This window comes from Centroberyx affinis, unplaced genomic scaffold (assembly GCF_046629955.1).
Source record: "Centroberyx affinis isolate AG114_WGS23_722 - 3 ecotype Tasmania unplaced genomic scaffold, CSIRO-AGI_Caff_v1 ptg004130l_1, whole genome shotgun sequence".
NCBI classification, from domain to species: Eukaryota; Metazoa; Chordata; class Actinopteri; order Beryciformes; family Berycidae; genus Centroberyx; species Centroberyx affinis.
In genome coordinates, this window is record NW_027281902.1 from 35001 (window position 1) to 58532 (window position 23532).

The 23532-nt window shown below is 40.8% G+C and overlaps 2 protein-coding genes across 2 annotated transcripts in view; one reads left to right on the forward strand and one right to left on the reverse strand.

Moving 5' to 3' along the window:
* Nucleotides 1-21336, forward strand: part of LOC139663841 (A-kinase anchor protein 6-like) — a gene marked incomplete at its 5' end in the record, with an annotated part of 42164 nt that extends 20828 nt beyond the window's left edge. The window contains 2 exons of the mRNA XM_071542597.1: nt 13797-13922; nt 21268-21336. Of these exons, the coding sequence (XP_071398698.1) occupies nt 13797-13922; nt 21268-21336 (195 nt within the window). The remainder of the gene's footprint in view (nt 1-13796; nt 13923-21267) is intronic.
* A 201-nt stretch (nt 21337-21537) lies between these two features.
* LOC139663840 (ankyrin repeat and SOCS box protein 17-like) lies at nt 21538-23180 on the reverse strand. The gene is made up of 3 exons (XM_071542596.1): nt 22795-23180; nt 22324-22609; nt 21538-21744 (listed from the first exon to the last, which is right to left on the reverse strand). Exons 1-3 carry the CDS (start codon nt 23178-23180, stop codon nt 21538-21540), a joined length of 879 nt encoding a protein of 292 aa, XP_071398697.1.
* Between the last annotated feature and the right edge of the window lie 352 nt (nt 23181-23532).

A 23532-nucleotide genomic window follows, 5' to 3' on the forward strand; every position in this document is an offset into this window, starting at 1 on the left:
CTCTCTCCTGGGCTTCGTCTCACCGCCGGCCCCCTCTCTGCTCCTGGAGCTTTTTTCACCTCCACTATCAACTATCAATTATCAACTACTATCAACGCTCCCCCTGATCTTAGGAAGAGGACGATATACCGAAATTACATCCAAGAACTTCAGGGTGAATACGAAGCTGATGTTTGGTTGAGGTTGACGGTAAAATATTGCGGGCGGATCCAACCGTTTCTGAGTGTTCATGAAGCAGATTTTATGGTTTAGACTGAGGACAATACATTACATTTACATCCAGCGACAGTTTCAGTGTGATTTTAGGTTTAGGAGGAGTGTAATATATTGAATTTACATCCAATAACAGTTTCTGAGTGATTATGAAGCAGATTTTAGGGGTTAGGCTGAGGATAATACAGTACATTTACATCCAAAAAACAGTTTTGGAGTGATTATGAAACTGATTTTGAGAGTTAGGAAGAGGACATCATGTTGAATTTACATTAAAAAAAAAAGAAAAATCAGTTTCAGAGTAATTAAACAGATATTAGGGTTCGGTTAAATTACATCTTGCACTTCCAGAGTGATGATGGAACTGATTTTCGGGTTCGGAAGCATCCAACATATTGCAATTACATCCAACAACAGTTTCAGAGTGATTAGGAAATTGATTACAAGGTCAGAATGAGGGAAATATATTAAGATTTGCTCCTTTGATGAAGACTCAGGTAGTTAAATACGCTTTTTCTTGCATTAGGATCAGCTAAACACTAAAAAAATTGCTGCAGAAATGAATGAGGAAGTCTCTAAAAACTGGTCTAGAATCAGCCTCCCATTTGTTCGTTTTATTTTTCATATTTCGGTGTCACATGGGTGTGTTGTACCACATAAGACGATATAACGAGCACCAGAAAGTTCAGACAGACACAGGAAAATATTTTGAAAGTGGGTGTAGAAAACTTTACCCCGCCCGCCTGGTGCCCCAAGCAGGTTAAATCAAACGCTAAGAATTATTTATTTGAGCGAGGCGTGGATCAGAATGATGTGAAGGAAAAAAATGTATTGGACTGACCTGAAATCCGAGCCAAGGAATAACTAGACTTTATTTTATTTTATGAGAATGGTCTGTTATACTTCCTGACTGTCACTCAAATCCACTTCCTCTTCCTGTTGTACTTCCTGGTTTGATGCTACTTCCTGTTATACATACTGGTTTCCTTCCCTCCTTCCCCTCCTTGTTTTCTTCCTTATTCCTTCCTTCCTTCCTTCTCCCTCCCTTCTTTCCTTCCTTGCTTCCTTTTCTTTCTACTCACATCCCTCTCGCAACTTGCTTCCTAATTCCTGTAATATTCTGGTGCTGAGCTACCTCACTACTGCTCTGCCACACACACACACACACACACACGCACACACTCGCCAGTTTGCATGGCATCTCACTATCTCACTGTTTCTACGCTGTTAGCTGCAGTTGTGTATAGCCTCTCATAGGATACAACACGATGTTTCACTGTTTTGCTGCATTACAGCACAAGTAGCAAGTTACTTCATGAAAATAAGACTCAGTCCAGATTTATAGATCATGTAACTATTTATAATCTATAGCTGTGACTTGGTCGAACTCCTTAGTAAGCTACTGTTACCGTGTCAGCCATGGTAGAAGCCCCTCATCCTGCAGCGGTCCTGTTTCAGCACCACAGGACCCACTGCAGCCTGTTCTCTGTTAGATGTTGTGTAACTCAATAGGTTTACTGTAACATAAAAGGTGTCTTTTTTACGACTGGTGGCCAGATTACCTCTTGGAGCTTCAGGAAAGTGAAATAAATTGATTTATTTGGTAACACTTTACTTGAAGTGCATTGTGTCTCTGTATTCTACAAACAGATTATAGAGGCTTTGTGGCTGTGTGACAAATCTCTTAGCAACCGCAGCAGGTTCAGTGGAGAACTGGCTGTTAGTTAATAGTGTCTGAAACCAGGCTAGAAAATCAAAGATATCTGAAAAAGCTTGTTGTGGTGTGGCTGTAGATCCATTCAGTAACGTTCTCAGTAAAAGTGAATAGTGTGATAAGCTGGATTTGTTTCCAAATGTAGGTTACTGTGACACAGTAAACTGTCTTGTCTTTAGCTCTAGTCTCTACTCCAAAACATGAAGAGTTGGAGCTTGAGAAGAGTCAGCTCAGTTAACCTGAACAAACTGTTAGCTAGCTAACTAGCCAGCAAACACACTGATGTTACTGTGAACATGCTAACACTAGCTGCTACTAGCTACGTTAGCTAGTGTGCTAATCAGATGTGTTAACAGCAAGACGGTGATGGTTAGCTGACCAGATACTATGGTTAGCTAGCTAACAAGCTGACATTATCTAAACACTAAATCAATTAGATTTTTTTGCACCTTATGTCTATCATGCTTGGATTATCAGAGTTATCATGGACACACAATGCGCTTATAATGCCCATATGATGCCTTATAATGCCTTATGAGGACCACTTCAAGCGAAATGTTACCAAATTTTCAAACAGTTGGAGGTGGAGTAACATTGTTACATGTAGTAAAAAAAACAAATAGCTCTTCCAAGATGGCTGCCACTGTACTGTAAGTTTCTTCCAGTCAGTTATGCCTGATGTGCATTCATCTGTACAATACAGTGCTTGTCTGTTTCTAGAAATTACTGCTGTACAACTGGATGTGGTGAAAATTTGTTGTTAAATAATACAAACAAGTTCTTTATCATCATCACCGGGAACAGAAATCAAGCTACATTGTATTTGTAATGTTTAAGAGTCAGAAGTGTTATCAAAACTGAACTAAGGTGGTAAAAACTTGCTGTTAACAAATGCAAACAAATATAGTCAGCATGAACAGATGCCAACCATTGCAGACTGACTTAAACTTAAACTGTATTTATCAAAGCTATTATGAAACTGCTTGAGAGGAGCGCCAACTCTGCTATCAAAACTGAAGTGACGAAACTTTGTTAACAAACACAAATGTATTCACCGTTACCGGATACAAAGAGTTGAAGAAGTCCTGTTACGCTGTATTAATGAAAGCTAAAACTCCTCAGAAACGTTGGAGAAGAGAAACTGTAAATCTGTATTGTCCAGTCAGAAAAGGGATAATGAGGGTTTGGGTTGAAGATGTTTCTAGTCCTACTACTGAGGTGGAGAATTACTATCAGGCCAACGCTCGTAGACTTTGACGTAGTGGCGTACGACTCCCAAATTTCTGGAATCGATTCAGACGTTAATGTGGAAGTCGCCGGAATTGGCTCCAGGATTAAACCGTAGGAAGCGTCATTTTAGACCAAAGCCATGGTAACTCTTTCGGGAGGAAAAAAGCCTAAAGCATCGTAGAAGTACTTTTATTGTACTTGAGGCTGCTTCTCTCGCATGTCTCACAAGTAAGTTTGTCATCTTTAAGTGTAATAAATCACATCATGGCGGTAGCAATAGTAGACGCACGTAGTTTGCACCAGACTACGCACGTAATGCTCGCTCCCTTTCGAAGTCCAGGAACGAACGATCGGTCTGGTCAAGCGGTCCGTCTTCTGACCAATTAGCTATTCTACGTATGCAGACTAAGAAATCATTGGTGGAAAAAGTGGAATCAACAGATACTAAGAGTCGACTTCGATCTCGAGCCGAGCCCGACTCTCGAGCTTGTTGGAGTCGACTCTTTTGGGGTAAACACCCATGATTTGGCTGTGGCTGGTAGGTTTGTCTACTCTCGCAGCTACATTGTAAGTCACCCAACCATCATTCGGTGGTCCTGTTTGATTCTAAAAAACCCCAAAAAACAGTGGAAGTGAAAGCAGGTGATGGATGGTGGGATGTACCAGAAAGAGTCGGTGTCCTACGCTGCCTTCACCACTTGCAGATTCACAAAAATGTTATCGTATTCCTTTAAGCAGGTCGAAGCAATCTCTACCTGATTATATTTTGAAAGTAAAAACCTTCGCCAAGCCTTAAGCGATTGGCGAAGCGAGGGAAGAACCAGGCGTCCAAAAAGCCGAGACGGTATCTTATCTATGCAACACGACCAAAGTTGGCGAAAGCTAAGTGGTGTTGTTGTGTAGGAGTGAAGGTTTGATGACTGTTTGATCGACGGCGTGTGTTGTTATTAATACTACTGTATGTACACCACTACTGTACCATGTATTGTTTGTTTTTTTATTTTCTAGAAAATTCCTCAGATGAAGATTAGCATTGAAGCTGGGGTTTGGGCGGGGCGGAGAGACGGGTGAGATAGGGTTTGAAATCTTAATATAATTGTGTGCCTTGCTCTACTGTTACTTCTTATACCTTTTTTTTTGTTAAAAACACGGCTTTCCCAGTTAGGTGATGAAACGATGCAGCGAAAGTGAGAAAAAAATTTAAAACATAATGAAAAACAAACAATTTCAAGCAAGGTAAAGTTAAGCTTCTGTATATATGTAAAGGTGTGAGACCTTGGTGTAAAATGGACCGGGAGAAATGCTTGGTGTTCGTGTTTATTTAACTCTGTATGTGATCTGTGATGTGGAATATCTTTATTATTAGCATCGGCCATAAAGAGCTTGACTGCATGGTTCCTGGTAACTACAATGTAAAACCAACTGTTGAAAAATAAACTTAATTTATTGGAAAAACAAACCTTGGACAAGTGTGACACATTTTTGTGATGTATTTTCTTCTTTTTTGTCCTCTATTTTTTTATTATTATTTTTACAACAAGATAAAACAGTAAATTATAATCATACAGGCACACTTACTCATCTCAAGCAAAATAAAGAACTTAAATTCTTAATGTCAAGGTATTATTTTCAAGGAAAGATGTTTTTTGATATGCTACACTTGCTATACTTAGACTAACTGTAAGGCATCAGTGGCATTTTGGCCAAAAGATAGTATTTTGTAATCATTAAATATAAAATAAAAGGGAAAACTCAGTAGACTCAAGTGAAATCCCTAGACAAGATTTGGTCCAAAAACTACAAATAATAGCTTTTCACAGAATATTATCTCTGTAAAGGTATGAATATTTCCTATGTTATGTTAAGAATAAAAAAAAAAAAGTTGCAATCATTTATAGATTTGTTTTTGCTCTGCTGTAAAATCAGGAAAATGTCACTTGGGCCCTTTTCACTCTGAATCCTAAATCAGTTAATTGCCCCAAATTGTATATAAAATGTAGTTGGGTGTTAGGTAAAGCCTTGTATCGCCAAAACGTAAACTAAGAAAATCAGCCTCATTTTTAGCTTGACCACCTTGAATTTTTGAGTTTATTCAATGGGGTTTAAAAGTTGTTGACCTAGAAGACAATGCGACCCTTGAAGTGAAAACATAAAAATCATTAAAATAAAATTGGAGTTACAAGGATTTTACATGACAACAGCAATCTGTCAAGCCCCCAGTCATCACAAATACTTCATTAACATGTTTTGTCTTGCAAAGCATCAGTTTTTTGCCCTCAATCAGACCTTTGTTTTCCTGTTGCTGTGAGTACCTGCCTCCTTCAAACACAGACACAGACATGGAAAGTTGTATTTTGACTGCTAAGGAGATGTGAAGTACAATTGAAAGTTGGAGAAAGTGATTGGAGGGACGATAAACATACGTTTCGAGTGTATTATTGAGCGTTAAATTGTGTTTACATCATCGGCATGAGGTCATTTTCTGGACAGGAAATGCTGATGATACCAAGAAGATGATTGGATGATGAAGAGGATGGTCGGCCGGGAACGTGGTGTTTACCTTCGACAAATGCAATTCACACTCAAGCCTAACATATTCAAAACTCCGTCCTCTGCATCCTTACACACACACACACACACACACACACACACACACACACACACACAATCAATGTGTCCCTGATTGCAGAGACTATCCTTGATAACAGATTCTTTGGCGCTCAACTTTTTGTGATGTTGTTGGTTTGATGAAAAGTCTCTTTTTTGCATCAGAACAAATCCAAGACAGGAGCAGGAAAATGTTTGTGGGTCGACAGCTTATTATCAAACACAAAGAATGTGGAAAATATACATATCAATTAAATTAAATTCAATTCAATTGGCTTTATTGGCATTAAAGTTAAGAACAATATTGCCAAAGCATTATAGGTCCATATGGTGTAAAGCAGGACTCCCCTCTCCTCTGTGACTCTAAAGGAGTTGGATGGTCTATCTAAACATGGTGAAAGTATCAAAACTAAATCCACACAATCCATATTAGTGCAGCGAGCCTCTAAACGAGCCGTTTGGACTTCCGTAACTTTGTGGCGTCACAAAGGTTCGCTCATTATCATTTTTGTAAGAAATAATAGACTAACAAAGTGTTTTTTTCAAAGCGGTTGAGCGGTTGTCATTGTTTATTACCGGAGAGTTTTCCCTACCTGTAGCCGCCGGGCCGCGGCGTCTCACGTTTCACTCTGGAAACGGTTAGCCAATCGGAACAGAGGGGTCGTTAATATTAATGAGCCTTAAAGACACAGCGACAGAAACAGCCTGTTCTCGGTAAGGCTCAGAGAGATGCTGGAGAGTGTTTTTGGTACATGACACCACACACACAGCTTTGAATGGACCTCAAGACACAAAATAAAACTCTGGACAGTGGAGAATATGGGAGAATATGGGACCTTTAAGACTGTGTGTGTGTGTGTGTGCGTGCGCACATGTGTATATGCTATAAAGTTATTGTTGTCATGAGACAGTCCTCAATAATCATATTTTAGACTGAATTAGATTAAAATGCCACCAAAATTTGTTTTGCATCACAAATTGTTATACATGTAACACACAAGGAGGTAAATAAAAACACACTGTAATGTTACATTACATGTAGTTTGTTACAGTACAGTTGCTATGTACTGTAACAAACTACAGTCAATATTGTGATGAGGCTTATACTGATATATCAGTTCGGGCTTTTATTAAATATTAGATATAAGCCATTCAATGTCATCCACTCCTGATATGATGGAGTTCCTCCCTGACCTGTCTGGGAATCCTGACATGAAATTTTATTTTCTTTGTATGTTTTTGGCACGAAAATGGTTAAATTTAAAGATACTGAATATTGGCACAAAATATCAGCTATCTGCTGTTTTAATACAAAAATATCAGCATCAGCTTTCAAAAACCTATTTCAGTTGAAGCCTAATTATGATCACTTCAATTGGGACTTTTTTTTTTTTTTTTTGTTTACCATTGTTTATCCAGGGAAATTTCATTGAGCATGCATGATACTTTTCCAGGAACTTTTTGAAATATATTTTGTGATTTGTATATTTGAAATAATGAAAATAGTGTTAATTGAAGTACTGGTGATACTGAATAGTTAATTTGTACTGTAGTCAAATTTGTTGATAATTACAGACCATTAGATTTTCCTATAGTTTCTTATGTATAATACATTCCATTTAGTTGAAATGCTAATTTTTGTTTTCTAGCTGAGAAAAGATGATTACCAGTTGATGAATCTTGTTCGTCATCCCCGTTTGTTTTCGCTAAATGTTCTAAATGGAGTTTCTGCTTTCTGGAGATTTATTCACATCAGACTCGTTGCTTTTTGCCTGGACTTTAACTCGGTAGTTGCACATTTTGAAAAACTGAAGAAGCGCCGCTACACTGGGAGCTGCCCAGTGAAACCAGTCCTCTACTGGTGGAAACTGAGCCGGTCCACTGGAGCAGTTTAAGTGTTAAGTGCCTTGCTCAAGAGCTCCTTGATAGTAATTGATAGCAGAGTGTTAGTCATTCTCCTCCCACAGTGTTTCGGCACGTCAGCCTGCGGTGTGTAAAGTGTATTTATTCCTCACTGTAAGTGTGTGGCAACACTGCAGCTGACACTTCCCTCTGTCTTTCAGGAAATATCAGAGGAGAGCTGTCAGAGGATTAAAAAAATAGCAGTTAGCTGCAACAAAACACACTCCACATTAAAGCAAATTGCTTCTTGCGATTGTTGATAGTTTCTCATTGTTGCGTTGGCGAGAGACGTCCCTCTTGGTTGGAGCCGTGATGCTGATTGTGGCTGAAGGGGCCTTCAGATGACTGATAAGCGTTGATGAATGAAAATGGAAATGCTTTTCAGCGTTTTGCCTTCAAAGGGGAAATCAAATGCCGGAGAAGGAGAGGGGAGCGGAGAGGAGGGAGAATATTTGCCTTTTTGCAATTAACAAGATATGTTCTTTTTTTGTGGTCCGAAAAATGGAAATGGCTTTTAAGGTCGTAAAGGTCGAGCGCATCGAAGCATGGTGGCTCTGCAATTACTCTTCAGGCAGGGGCCTGATGGGAGGGGGGGCGGGGCGGGGGGGGGGCTCCGGCCGCGCACCGACGGTCAAATTAACGAGACGGCCAGCTCCCTGTTGAAAAGATCACATGTGATTACCGTACATCAAACAGACAGAGCGCTCAAATTATCTCCTCTCTCACTGTGAAGTCGGAGAAAAAGGGCTAAAAAGGAGACTGACTGATTAGTTAAAGGCTTTAAATGTCAAAACTTTCAGCGTCCGCAGCTGGAATGAATATGCTTTTCCTCTGCTGAGCGGCCGGGGGGGAAGTTACACTGCACCGTCCCACAGTTTACATGTCCCACAGCAAATAGGTGACCCATGACTGGTAACGGAAAAGTGATACATCATCGGCCTCCTCGATGAATCTTGTATTTACAATAAGTATGCTATATTATTAATTTTGTGTGCAATGTTGAAAAATGACATTCTACTCATTAAAAGATGCCATATATTGACTATTTTTGCTTTTTTTTAACCTTCATTTAGTGTTTTTGCGAAGGTCTTTTCACCATCCTGCTTCACATCCAGGGATTCGAACCAGCAACCTTGGTGACTGCTAATGTTGCCCCCCACATTTTGGTAAATATTTCATAAACCCCGGGGTGAAGTCACACCTTTAAAGGAAAAACTCCCCTAAAACCCTTAAACTCTGTTGGTGATCTATCTTTCATCTCTGGCTCCATTCTGTAGTTTGTTGTGTTTTTCTTCCTGGTGGATAACCGGCCAATCACAGACGAGGTGACGTCACCTCCAGATGTTTCCAGCAGCTCCAGTGGAGTTTGATATGAGAAAATGTTTCAGTCAATCAAAGAGCGAGGGCTTCTTCTTTCTAGAGCCGCCATTTTGCACCGAGAGATGTTCAACAATCATACAGGGAGAAATCCATCGTAGAAGAGGAGAGAGACCAATTTCTCCACCCACAGGAGCAGGAGAGAGACCAGAATGCACTGCAGCAGAGAGACAGGTTGGGGTTTGAGTAAGAGGAGAGACTCTCACTTGGTAAAACCCTCGCTCTCTTACTCTTCCTATGCTAATGTGATCGTTCTCTCCACCTACACATATAACCCACAGCTGGATGCAACAGGTTCAGGCCCGTTCTCTGGAGGTTGCCGAAAAGCATTCTGGGAAATGTAGGAAATCACTAACAGAAGTGGAAGTAGACGAGGCAGGTTGAGGGAAAGTAAATTACAAAATAACTGCTGGAACAACAATGGAAGAGGATTCAAAAGTGAAAATTTCCTTTAACAGTGAAAGGTCAAAAGTCAAACACGCCTTTCCATCAGCAGGAAAGTCAACTAGTTATACTCAACTCCTAAAAAAAGTTTTGCTTTTTGGACTTTGGACAATGTTTGAGCAGGAAGCAATATGCTGACAATATAGTCTTCCTTTATTCAGATATGAGAACAACGCCGATGTGAAATATCCCCAGAAGATGCAATCACCGTACAATGAAGCGCTTTGAATGAAAGTTAAATTTAAATGTATTTGTATTATTAGAATGCTGCAGGGTGGGAATGGGTTACAGGAAAATGCGTTGCACCGGTGTTGAATGAAAAAGAGTCGTGTGTGTGCAAACACTCGCACACGCACGCCGACTAAAGCGCCTCCTCCAGTCTCTCTCTCCTCAATAATGATCTTCTCCTATCGCTCCGGAAAGCCTCGGCAATCCCTCCTTCATTTTCCTTTCCTTTTCTCCCTGATGAGCAGAACCATCCCTTCATCATCAGCTGCACGATAATGTACTTTAGTCTGGGGAGGAGAGGAGAAAATGGAAGGATAGATTGAAAACAGATTCACTTATAAGCTGATCCTACATTAGGGGATGTACATAATACGCTCAAGTCATCAAGGGTTTGTTCGCTACAATCAGTGTGATCCATTGACAATTCAAGGTGTTTGAGTTGAACAGGAGAGAAACTTCACACAAGCTGCTAGACTGAGCGGCGGGTCCGATGCCTCGGCTCCTATAAGGCAAAAGGGTTTAGCGGTGATGTGGCCTGTCTGGGTCAAAACCAGCATCTCTTCAGTCCTCAGAACCAGGCTAAACCGGTCTAACTCTGACCCAGGACATCTAGTTAGTTAGCCAGCATCTTCACTGTCTTCAAACACTGGACAAATCTGGTCTAATCCTAGTCTTGGACATCTATTTGTCCAGGTCGGCTTTTGAGATGAAGTCCCTGAGTTTGGCTGTATTTGTAAGATGATAAAAAGCTGATCTTGTTACTGCTTTTATGGCTATTTAGACTAAGATCAGAGTCAACTATAACGCCGGTCTAATTTAATATTTGGGAAGGTTAATTTAGCTTAATTGTTAAAAATATAACGTGTACAGATGAAGACATCCATTTTGGTTGGTTATTACATAATGCACTGTATTATTACATTTTCGTCATAAAAAAAAAGCATCTCCCGCATTTTGTAATAACCACCGCATTCAAGCTGTGTATTACAAAATGCGGCAGATTGTTACAAAATGCGGGTGTTATTACATAATGAAGTGAAAATGTATTACATTTTGTCGAGTTATTACATAATGCAGTGTTATTACATAATGCAGTGTTATTACATAATGCGTTGTTACATGTGGAAACAGTAAAAATAGCTTCGGCACTGTCCTTGGTGCTGAAGATGTTGCCCTCAGTTCAAAGTTCAAACAAAAAACAACATCTATGCTTCAGAACACTGAGGTCAACATTCTTTAAATCCATTGTTGGAATAGCGGGAGATCACCATGGACGAATCATTTCACATATCTGAAATAAAGACAGAAAGACAAGATAGCTGTATAAAAAACTACTGCAGCTCCTACTGCCGCTACCACTTGAAGCTACTGCTATTACTACTACTATCAGAGCTCAAATAAGCAACAATTCTTGTTGTGCCTGCAACCTATAATTCCACATCAAGTAGCCTTTTCACAACAACTGACAAATTATTTCCAGTTAGCAAATGGCTCAAAGCAAAAAAAATCGAATAAAGTTAAACATTTTCCACTCGACTGTAGCTATGATGAGAATCTATTTTATAGCCTGACGCACATTATTCACACACACACACACACACACACATATAAAGCGAATTAAATAAATAAACACTTGAGTAAATGCACAGCAGAAGTGCTATTAGGCGGTGTTATTAATAAAACCACATCTTACCTGGATTTACAGGGCACCAAACGTGTGGCCTTGTGCTCAGGTGTGTTGCTTATGAAGCTCCTAACAAGGGATGGTGTGTCCAGTCTGTCCGGATCTCTCTGTGCCGAATTTTCTTCCAGGAAATGTAATGTTTGGTTGAACGGGCTCCTCGTCCCCAGCTCCGGTGGCCCCCGGTAGTCCCAGCTCAGACAGAGGGAGTGGCTTGTTGAATCCCAGAGCCTCCGCTGCTGCTCTCTAGCTCCGCGGTGGTGCTGCTGCTAACGTTAGCTTTAGCGTTAGCTGTGTTAGCAATGTTGTTGTTTTCATCCGTGTCCTTGGTAACGTTAGTGTTGGTAGCATTCATTTTAGTTTTCTTTGAAATATTAACTTTTTTTTTTTTTTTAGTTTTCACAACAAATCAGTTCCTCAATAAATATATATTTTTTGCAACCCTATTCCTCTGTTTTAACACATTCTACCCATAATTCTAAAACAGTTTATGTTTTTTAATTTTTCTTTTTAATTTTTAAAGTTTAAGGTTATTACCGAGTGAAAGATGCAGGGGCTGCAGCCACCACTAGGCCCCCCCCTCCCCCACCTGATCAGGGCTTTACTCATTTCCAGCTGAGTGAAACAGGAAGTAAGAACTGAAGGGAAAAATGGATCTAAAAACAAAATGGTGGCTACTTTGGTTCTGGGCAACTTTTTCACAAAAGTTTGAGGATTTAGTGAGCTTCCAGAAAACAAAGTGCCGTGTGTTTTGTGACGTTGCTTCAATGTGTTTCCACGGTATTATGGGCAGAAACTTTGAAAACCTCGACTGCTTTCTATTTCTACACAACGCAATACCTGGCTTACAAGGCCCAGACTGAAGGAAACATTCCCTGGACCAGTGGTTCTCTAGCACAAGATGATGCACTTCGCCCAAGCTTTCGAGGGAGTGGGTGAGTGTGTGTGTGTGTGTGTGTGTGTAGAAGCACTTTGTCATGACCTTCTTAGGAGTTTTTATATTTTACAGTTTTTCTCGATCGCTTACACACTATAACTGGGCCTGTTAACTAAACATCCCAAACCATGACGCCATCTACCAAAAGACAAACCCATTTCCCAAAACTATAAACACTATTCCCCTGTTTTCACACATGATTCACATTTGTTGAACTTTTTGTGAAAAACTCTACACACAAATCCCTTCATATATCACTGGCTGCACCATGTGCTCATTTAGAAAGCGCTGGCATTCAATATCATTAACTCAAGTCATCACAGCTCAAACCCAATTAACACACAATTCCCCAGGTGCAAACACTAAGAGTCAAAATTGTTCACACACCAATCAGAACCTCAGGATAAATACATAGATAGGTAGATAGATAGATAGATAGATAGATAGATAGATAGATAGATAGATAGATAGATAGATAAAAGGGCCATGGGTCAGTTCACTTGTTTTGGAACAATGGATCCACAAAGACCTGAAGGTAGAGGAAGAGGACACAGGAGAGGAGGTGGAAGAGGAAAGGCAAGGGCAAGGAGACAAATAGTTTCTGATGAGATTCTCAAATTGGGATGCTGAGGCAGAATAAATGTGATTTCTTTCTTTATCTACAAACTGTTTTTTTTAATATTGGTTTATATTGGTAAATACATGGAAATTATTTTACTGTATTCTACGTTCTTTATCAGTTGCATATTTTTACAGTACATTTACTTTTTCACTCAATTTCAGTTTATTTTACTGCAGTACATTGAGGAATTAAAAATGTTGAAAATGTATACATGTGTTATGTCTTTATATTGTGTTCATCATGTAAAGAGGTTGTTCTGGGGGAAAACCATAAGTGCCATTATTCATTGCAGTAACAGGTTTTTACAGTAGTGTTTTGAATTGATCTCACCAGTGTGTAATGGCTGTTTTGTAGTGTATGTGTATTTGATGGCTTTTGTGTGATGTCTGAAGGCAAAGTTTGGTTTAGATGTAAGATTACATGGTTTTGAGTGGAGAGTTTGGTTTTGACATGGAAGTTTGAAGTTTGTGAAGATGAGTGTGCAGTTATGCATTTGTGTTTAGAGTTTTGGGAAATGGAGCATAATTTCAAGAAATGTGTCTTAGCAATCAAGAAAAACTGTAATTCAACCTCAACCTCACCCCCCACCCCCACCTCCACACACTGCTGCATACATACTTATTCACACACATATATACATACTCACACTCATATACATAGATACTTACATGTGTATGTATGTATATGCATGTATATATGCATGTATATGCATGTATATATGCATGTATATGCATGAGAGTATGCATGAATGTGCAAGTGCTTAGTACCGGTATATATGTATGTGCAAGTGAAGTATTCAATTTTGGCCTAGGCGGCTTCTCATACTCCTCCTCTCTGTCAGATTTACTGCTGCACCGGGTTCCTGTCCCTCACCGGTCAGCTGCACCAGGTGAACGCTGACCTGCTGGGCTGGTGGCTCTGTGAGAGGCAGCTGCCGTCCGGCGGCCTCAACGGCAGACCGGAGAAGGTTGGTTACCTAGGTTACCTGTATGTTGAAATGTTACACTGTCATTCCTGTTGTGTGGTTTATTCAACTAATCAACTAAAAACACCATCCAAATTTCAATTTCGTTGTACTTCCACCAAGCTTCTGACCCAGCAGCACTGGTTTTTCTCTCTCTGTGCGTCTCCCTCAGCTCCCAGATGTGTGTTACTCGTGGTGGGTCTTGGCCTCGCTGAAGATCATCGGCAGGATCCATTTTGTTTCCAATTGTTTTTATTAGTTTCGTAGCTCTTCCCTGCCCTCCTCACTCCTCCTCTGCTTGTCTCTGCCCATGAAAAGCTGGCCAAGGCGGTTGTTACCTTAGTTAACTTGGCCGAGGACAGTAGAGGCGGCTCTGATTTCCTTCCTCTCTTCCTCGGCTAAGCGTGGATCACGTTCGTTGTTTGAATGAATAAGGAATGTTCTGTCTTACTCTAAAGGTTTGTACATTTGACCCTGAAAGAATATCATGATTATGATTAGTACCACAGTGACGTCAGGTGAGGGCAGATGAAGGGTGGTGATGCGCCGGTGACCGGCACACAATACACTTGATACACTTGATTTGTATGTAAATGCATGGGGAAGTTACAGTAGATCTGTGATTTCATTGCTTTTATGTTCTGTCTCTAGGGGCATAAGAAACTTCACAGCTCTCTCTGCTTGACAGTGAATTTGTATGAGGCACCAAAATCTCTCTGTTGTCTCTTTTTTTTTGGTTTAGCCTTTTTTCTGCACCTGCTGTTTCAGATCAAATAACTTCCGCCTCTTAAAAGTAACAGCTTGTCAAGGTCAAACCCCCATCCTGTTTACACTAGAGCAAACATACTGTTCACTTCGAGAAACGATCACTGTGCTAATAGGCCTCGCAACTGGAGATGCAACAGGGGACTTTTTGCAAAAAATGTTTGTTTTGTTAATCGTTTTGTTAATCGTGTTGCTGCATTGTACTAACTCAGCTTGAAATACAGGAGTTTTTTTGGCAGGAACTCAAAGGACTGTGATTGGTTGGTGACTGGAAAAACCCAATGCTATAAGACATGTTAGGATCATCATCTGTTGCCAAATATATTTTATGTTTTATCCACAATCTCAGCTACACTATTTAGATAGTGTAGCTGAGATAGTTTAGATAGATTTAGTTAACTAATTGAATAGTTAATTTACAACTGAGAAATCTATAAATTTGCTTTTCCAACATTGCTATGCAAATCAAGGAAAACTCATTCCCTTAACAAAGATTGATGCCAGAGTAGAGATTTTTAAGGCATTTTCCAGGAAATGTGCTACTTATAAATTCTTAAAATCCTTAAAAACAATTCAAACCCTAGTCGACTGACCTGAATATCCCATTAGACTGCTCATCTGTATTGTGGGGGCTGCTCTAATCCCATACAAGCCACATATGTTTGCACAACTGTATGTTTTAATATTATTGTAAGTAATGACATTGGTGTGATATCTTGGTCGGCAATAAATGCGTATTATTATTATTATTAAACCTTTATTTAGACAGGTAATCTCATTGAGACACGGGGTCTCATTCACAAGAGAGACCTATGATTTCCCCTGAAGTGTGATTCAACTCATCTTTGCACTAAAAGATCCTAAAGAGCATCAGCACAACAAACACTTCATTTATACCCACTGAATCTTAAATGTCTGTGATATGAGTCATATTTAGCATATTTAGCACATTTAATTAATTTCACCAGGTTGGTCCCATTGAGATCCAGGATTTCTGTCTTTTAAGGGAGAGCTGGCCAAGACAGCAGCTGCACATTTAGTTACAGTCACAGTTAGCATGTTTGCTTTAGCTGTTTGGCAGTAGCATGCTTGCTGGTGTGATTTCTTGGCATGTTGACATGTTGGCTTGTTAGCGCTTTGTGTTTGCAGCATGCTAGCTGGCTTAGCAGTCGTTAGTAGCATGTCTGCCCTGGCCAAAAACAAAGAACATCTGCGGGGGTCCAAATCTAGCTTACAGTAAGACTAAGACATATCGAAATATATGAATATCTGTTATGTTTAAGACAGGAGTTACATATCATAGTATTACGGTGGCCCTGAGGGGCAAAACACAACATTTCACAAAACACAACAACATTTCAGAAAACACAACAACATTTCACAAAGCACGACATTTCATTGGTGTGTGAACAATTTTGACTCTTAGTGTTTCCACCTGGGGAATTGTGTGTTAATTGGGTTTGAGCTGTGATGACTTGAGTAAATGATATTGAATGCCAGTGCTTTCTAAATGAGCACATGGTGCGGCCAGTGATATATGAAGGGATTTGTGTGTAGAGTTTTTCACAAAAAGTTCAACAAATGTGAATCATGTGTGAAAACAGGGGAATAGTGTTTATAGTTTTGGGAAATGGGTCTGTCTTTTGGTAGATGGCGTCATGGTTTAGGATGTTTAGTTAATAGGACCAATTATAGTGTGAAAGCGATCGAGAAAAACTATAACACAGAGGCCATGTTTCTGCTTTAAAGTCAACCACATAGTTCTGTATCCAAACATCTGTCCAGGTCTGTGCAGCTCTGATGAGATGGCCCTTCTGATGTCACTTGTTGAAGAGTAGCCGCCCCGTCTCCTCAGTCCTAATTCTTTCAAGCGTGCTTTCAGGGTTCCACGGGACATTTTAATGTCATTATATGTTGAAAGCATATCGAGAATTACATCATATGAATGTCCTTTGTTAAAATATTCCCTTATGATTTCAATCTCCTCTTCCATCCTTTCAAACTCAGCTTAAAATTTGTGCAAGGACACTGCTGAGAGTAGTACACAATAGAAACAAGAAATGACATTGAACTGTCGCCAGGGACTTGGGTTCTGTCCAATCACAAACAAGAAGTGTTGTCCCACCTTTTCCGTAATCTGAAATGTTGTTGTGTTTTCTGAAATGTCGTGTTTTCTGAAATGTCGTCGCGTTTTGTGAAATTTCGTTGTGTTTTGTGAAATGTCTGTGTTTTGTGAAATGTTGTTGTGTTTTGCCCCTCAGGGCCACCGTATATTATACTATATCTATGGTAGCCAGAATAAGTAGGCCTAGTGATACTCTGTTCTCAGCTCTTCAGCTTTAATTGTTTTCAAATACAAATCGGTTTCTGAACTGCTGAGCCAGCTGTTTCAAGCCATTTATATATATATATACAGTATATATATATATATATATTGTGTGTGTGAGCCTTGTGGAGGTGTGATGATCCTAATTCAATGAAACATCTGTGATGGGAGGAGATGGCTTGATAACCCCAATGACAAACCTGGACTCACACACTCAACCCTGTAACATTTAACATTAGACATTAGACATTAGATCAGGGGACTGATGTCCTCTATAGTCACCATTTGCGGGTTTGTACATCACTCTTTTGACCTTGATCTGAACTGGTTTTGTGTCTTACTGCTGAACCTGGACTGTGGCACAAAGCATTGTTACATCAAGCTCTGTGTATTGGTAAATGCAGACAGAGCAACGAGAAGCACTTTTCATTATAATCGACCATATAAGGAAAAAGTGAGGCAAAGAGAGATAGAGGACACACAGCGGTGCAGTGAAAGCATCATTAGTTTCCAATAATGTAGATTCATCTTCCGTGGTCCTAACAGCTGCTTTAAAATCACCAAGAGTCTCATCTATCTGCAAGACATTACATCTGTGCTGAGGTTCCTGGAGCGGTGCTGCAGAGAACGCAGGGATTCTTACAACAGTGGTTCCCAAAGTGGGGTTCGGGGACCCCCAGGTGGTCCTTGAGGAGGTTCCAAGGGTTCCACAACAAAATGAGGAATAGTTTAATTTCTCTATAATTTACTTCACAAGAAATGATCCCAGTGAGAGAATGAGTAAGACCGACTGTTATAATTATAGGCTTCATTCTCATCACTATTATTCACTATTCCCCACGTACAGGTTATATGGTTATACTATGCAATCCTAAATCAACAAAAAGTTTACCATATATATAGGGTCCAAAGTCTTATCAATTGGGTGTCTGTGGCTGTAATGTGTGTGTTTGCTTTTTTTTTTTTTTTTATGTGATAAAGTTTGAGAATCCCTGATTTAGAGCAAATAGACACCACTAGATGGCAGCCTTACCACTCGTCACACAATGCAGTGAAGTTGCTGCAAACTACTTTATATGTGACTTTGAGCTCTAAGCAAAGGATCCTGTGAGCCAAACATGTCGATATGAAACTGATCGGGTTATTGGTTATTGATTATAGCATCACAAACTTTCATTACAACTCTGACTCACTGAAGAAATGTCTTCATTATGAAAAAAATAGGATATAAAAATCACTAGAATATTCCAGTGCACATAAAGTATGTAAAGGGAGTTTATTGTGACCTTCTAGTACTACAGTATGTGGTATTTCTTATCACCATTAATGTCACTTTAATGTTCCTATAGTATTCCTATAGGAACTTTGTGGATAGTACCCTTCTAAAATGTATTATAGGATTGCTATTGGTCTTGCAGGGAGTAAAACAACATATGGTTTAGTCTAGGTTTGCTTAATTAACACACAAGTAGAATAAATCAAACTCATGTCATCATGTACATCTGCATTGGAAACTCACAGTAATGACAGAGTCTCTCCTTTGATTTTGATTTTTTTTTGTTCATTTCTTTTTATTGTGGAAGCTTAAGGCATAGAATACATTCATCCAAGTTCCAATCAAGAGTGAACTTTCAGTGTTTCCACCTATTTTTCATTTTATAGAAAACAAAAATCAATATAGTGAAAATGAATGAACAAATAAATAAATAATGAAAATTCAAAGGAGTGTGGTGGGGAAATAAGATAAAATATAGAAATAAAAACATACAAAAGTGCAAAAACACCCTTCGTGCCCACTACAATCATTTCTTATGACTTACACAGCATCGCATACACACACACACACACAACATTTCAATACACCGTAATACAGGGTAATACCATCTTGAACTCAATGAGTCTGTTGTGCTCGCCCTGAAGCATCTTTGCCTCCATTTAAGAGGGTGACTAGGTCGACTGGTAAGTAGTTTATCAAAGATTTTCCATACCAAAAATCCTTTCCCCGCCCTTAGATCTCCTACAAAATGAATGAACTTCCATCTGTGTTGGAGGGATCAGGATGAAAGCCGTCTACGTCTTTTACATTTTTGCATTTTACACGCCACACCATATTTTGATCCATGCGGGATTTACGCAGTGGAGGCTGGAGTAATAATCCTGTCACCCCAGAAATGCCACATCTGATATAGGATATTATGTTTTATAGCTGTGGCAGCCTGTAATAATGGGGTAGTGGAAAGATTGATGCTCTCCTCCCGTGTAATTAGAGGCAGGTAATTCTTCCCTACCTGTTTTTCAGCACATAATAAAGATAAGAACTTTCCTCTTTCCCTACAGTGTGCAGCGTGGTAAGAAAATCAGACTTTATCTCGACTATAGTTTCTAATAATACCTTCCATAAAGTGTAAGAGCAGCTATGGAGTGATGTTAGTCCACCATAACTGAAAGGTACATTATTATCTCCCTGCACTAATTACTATTTCATTATAGTAAAGACACTGTTTGTTGAAATATTCACAGATACACTTCAAAATTCCAGCTTTTTTTTTTTTTACCATGAAATGTTGTGGGTGTCAGTGCTGTGGACCTGCAGAAAATAAACTGGCAGCCCTGTGAGTTTTGTATTTATTTGTCTATTTATTTAGTCAATAGGGGAGCAGTAATCTGTGGGCCCCTGGTGTCTGGGCAGACACAAACATGCTGGTTGTTAGGCTACTGAGAAACCCCACCGGCTCTCATTAGTGTGTGTGTGTGTGTGTGTGTGTGTGTGTGTGTGAGAGAGAGAGAGAGAGAGAGAGAGAGAGAGAGAGAGAAAGAGAGAGAAAGAGCAAGACAGAAGGCGAGAGAGAGAGGAAAGAGAAAGTGTGAGGGAAAGCAAATGAGAGAAAGAAGGAAAGAGTAAGAATGTACTGTGTGTGTGTGTGTGTGTGTGTGTGTGTGTGTGTGTGTGTGTGAGAGAGAGAGAGAAGCAGAAAGACGGATGGATGGGTCATGGCTTCCACCACTCACTCTTGTTTGTTTGCAGGGAAACCGCAACCAATTTTTTCCTCCCTCTCCTCCTCTCAATCCTGTCACCCTCTTGTTATCTCTCAGCACAAAATATTGAGGATTAGTCTACGGCACGGGAACAGCAGCCAAAAACCTCACTAACCACAGGCACAGCAGCCAAACTCTTGCTAAAATGTTTCATTAAACCAGAGTATTAGTGTATGTGAGTTTGACAATGACGCATGTTTTGGGTAAGACAAAAATGGAAGTGTTTTGAGAAGTGGGCACAAGAGCTATGGGCTTGAATTTCTACCCTGGTTAATAGTCATATGGATGAGCGCTGCGTCTCATGACATTTGGAGAAGCCAGGAGCAGAGGGACACAGTCAATTAGCAAGGCAGTGTGGCTCTGCTGCTGCTGCTGCTGTTCGCCAAACGGCTCAGGGAAGCTCCAGGCCCGATTCTGCAACTCAACACCCTGGCATGGGGAAACAGTTTTGGAGAAAAAGTTTGTTTACTCTTAATTTATAATTCACCTCCAGTCGGTGCAGATAGTCTCACCCATCAAGCCTCTCGACTCTCCTGGCTGTTGTGCTGACGTAGCGGGTTGCCGGTAGCACGGCTGCTCCGGCCAAAGAGAACGAATATCAGCTGGAGTCCAAAATCTTATTACCAAGATTTATGGAAAAATATGAATACCTATCTTATAGTTAAAGCAGGAGACATATATCATGTAACAGTGTAGATATGGTAGCCAGAGTGAGTAGTGATGCACTGCTCTCAGCTCTTGGTATAATCGTTTGTTGATACAATTCGGTTTCTGAACTGCTGAGCTGGCTGTTCCAAGCCAGCAGGATCAGCCGTCCCATTAGATTATTGTTGTTGAGATCAATAGCAAATCTAGAAATGATTAGATGAGTAGTGTCAAGAACAAGGAATACACCTAAGCATAGGTACAGGGTGTTGTAGGTGACTTTAGCTCTGTTTGGTGTAAAGGGAAGTGTGTGTGTGTGTGTGTGTGTGTGTGTGTGTGTGTGTGTTATCTAAATGCGTTTAACATTTAGATTAGGTGGCTGGTGAATGGTGCAGCCTGTCTGATGGTGCTGTAGATTTATGATGGCGGAGCCTGATGTCCTCTAAGGTCTCCGTTTGATCAGTCGGTGCAGATAGTTTTACCCATCAGGTCTTCAGTCTGTTGTGGAGGCAGAGTCACACAGAAAAACCCTTGAAGACATTGTTTGTCTTTGTGTCTTTTGGTTAAAATCCTCAGATCGATGCGTACACCGGCAGGAAGCCAGAGGAAAAATGCAGCCAGTCCCTGTCAGTCCCTGATGATTAGTGCAGCCGCAGCGCAGCATCAACTAAACCCACACATAAATAACGGCTTCACTGGGAAGCAAATTCAGCAGCATACCTAAACACCAGGAAAACCATCGTCCTTCTCATTTGCTTTGCAGTCGTCAGCCACTTTATTGTTTTTTTCTTATTTTATACTGTCAGTGGGTTCAAGGTGGCTTTTGTAGAGCGCTGAGGTGTTCAGTCAGTACTCCAGGTTGAGGTAGCTCTGGAGGCAGCGAGGCAGAAACAGAGCGTTGATGCCGTTGGGCAGGCGGCCCAGGACCAGCAGCCTCCTCCGGATGACCGCTCTGCACAGGTGACTCAGCTCGCACGGATCCCTGCTGCGGTTGTGGGGGATGTGGTCCCTCCACTCCGCGATCAGAGGTTGCTGTCCATATATGATCTGCATCTGCAATGGACAGAGGCACGACACGGGTAGTGTCATGTCCTCGCACCTGTTTGTATTTACCATGTGTGGCTATAGCTGCTGGATCCACGACACCTCCAGGGGCTTGCCAAGATGCACTCAACCAGAATCAATCACATCTATCATATCGATTTAAGACAAAATCCACCCTCAGATACTTTTAGACTGAGTTATTTTGTGATGAAGTCTTGTAATTAACTTTTTTGGTGTACCCACTTTCCCTCAACCTGCCTTGTGTACATCTACTTAAGTTAGTGATTTCCTACATTTCCCAGAATGCCTTTTGACAACCTCCAGAGAACGAGCGTGACCTTGTTGCATTCAGCTGTGGGTTAAATGTATAGGTGGAGAGAGCATGATAGGACAGTAAGAGCAAGAGATGGCGGCTCTAGAAAGAAGCCCTCGCTCTTTGATTCTGAGGAACTGACACCAAATCCTGACATTTTCCGTTGATGTTTTAGATCGCTGAAAAAGTTTCTCCACCAATACCAGTTTTGTTAACAGTGTTAAAGTGTTTTAAGGTGGATTTTTTCCTTTAAATGTCTTGAGTGTTCCACAAACCTCAATTTCTGCAATGGAAACATGGATGAGCACCCTGAAACAGAGCGCCATGCAGGCTTTCAGCTCCCTCATCAGAGAGTCGCAGCAGAGGTTACGCTCCTCCTCCTCCTCCTCCTCCAGACACGGGGAGTCAAACAGGAGGGAGATGATGACGTAGCTGGGTCTCCTCTCCCGCTCCAACATGCCGTACTGCAGGAGGATCTTCAGTGCATCAAACTGGCGGTTATGGGCCACGAGCATTACAGGGGTCATCCCCCCCACGGGGCTGTAGCTGGGAGTGAAACGCCTAAGGAGCAAATACATGAATCTACAAGTCACTGAGCCAAAATTGGATATAGGTCTGGACTGGCATTCTATTTTATTGGATAGTTAGCTCCCCTCACCACCTAAAAGAAGATGTCTGGTTCTCTGAGGCAAAGCAAAGCGTTTTAAGCAGTTTGTGTGACATTTACTGAGTTGGGGACTAGGTACCTCCATGCCAGGGCCAAGTGATCCGCCTGGTTCTGAGCATACCCGGATATGATCTCCATCAGCCTCCTTACGATGTGTGCGCCGGTCCTGCGCGCGCAGACCAGGTGGAGAATGGTGTTGGTGCACACATTGACGAACTCCATGTAGAGCTGAGTGCCCATCCTGACATGAGCGAAGTGGGAGAAGCGTACGAAATCAGACATGGTGGAGTCCAGCTTTTCTGATGTTACATTTCGTAGAACTCTCCCCAGCGTTCTGTATATTCCTGTCTGGTACGTGTTGTGTCCCAGCGGCCTGGGAACCCGCGGCGTCTGAATTACTCCAGCGACCAATGTGACAAAGACGTTGTCGTCACTGTGGCCTTGTTCGTCTTCACTATCCTGCATTGTTGTGATGTGATGGTCAAAGTTCTCATGGCGGCAGGTTTTCACCCCAACACCTTGGACAGCAGAGTTCTAAGTCATTATTACGCAATAGACCATTATTGTGCATAGAGTTCCATAGAATACTTCCAAAACATCTAACATTCTCTTCTGTTCTGCATAGAGGAAACACACTGGATTGTGCAGAGTGTTATGAACAGAAATGTATTGGCAAATAAAAAGGAGGATAAACTATGACCTCCAGTCTGTCAGCATCATAAGGCAGACGAGCATCAATATAGACAAAAACAGTTAGCCTATATTTTCAGGAAAGCATCAATTTGTGTTTTTTTTCCCCCTTAAAACACACAATTTT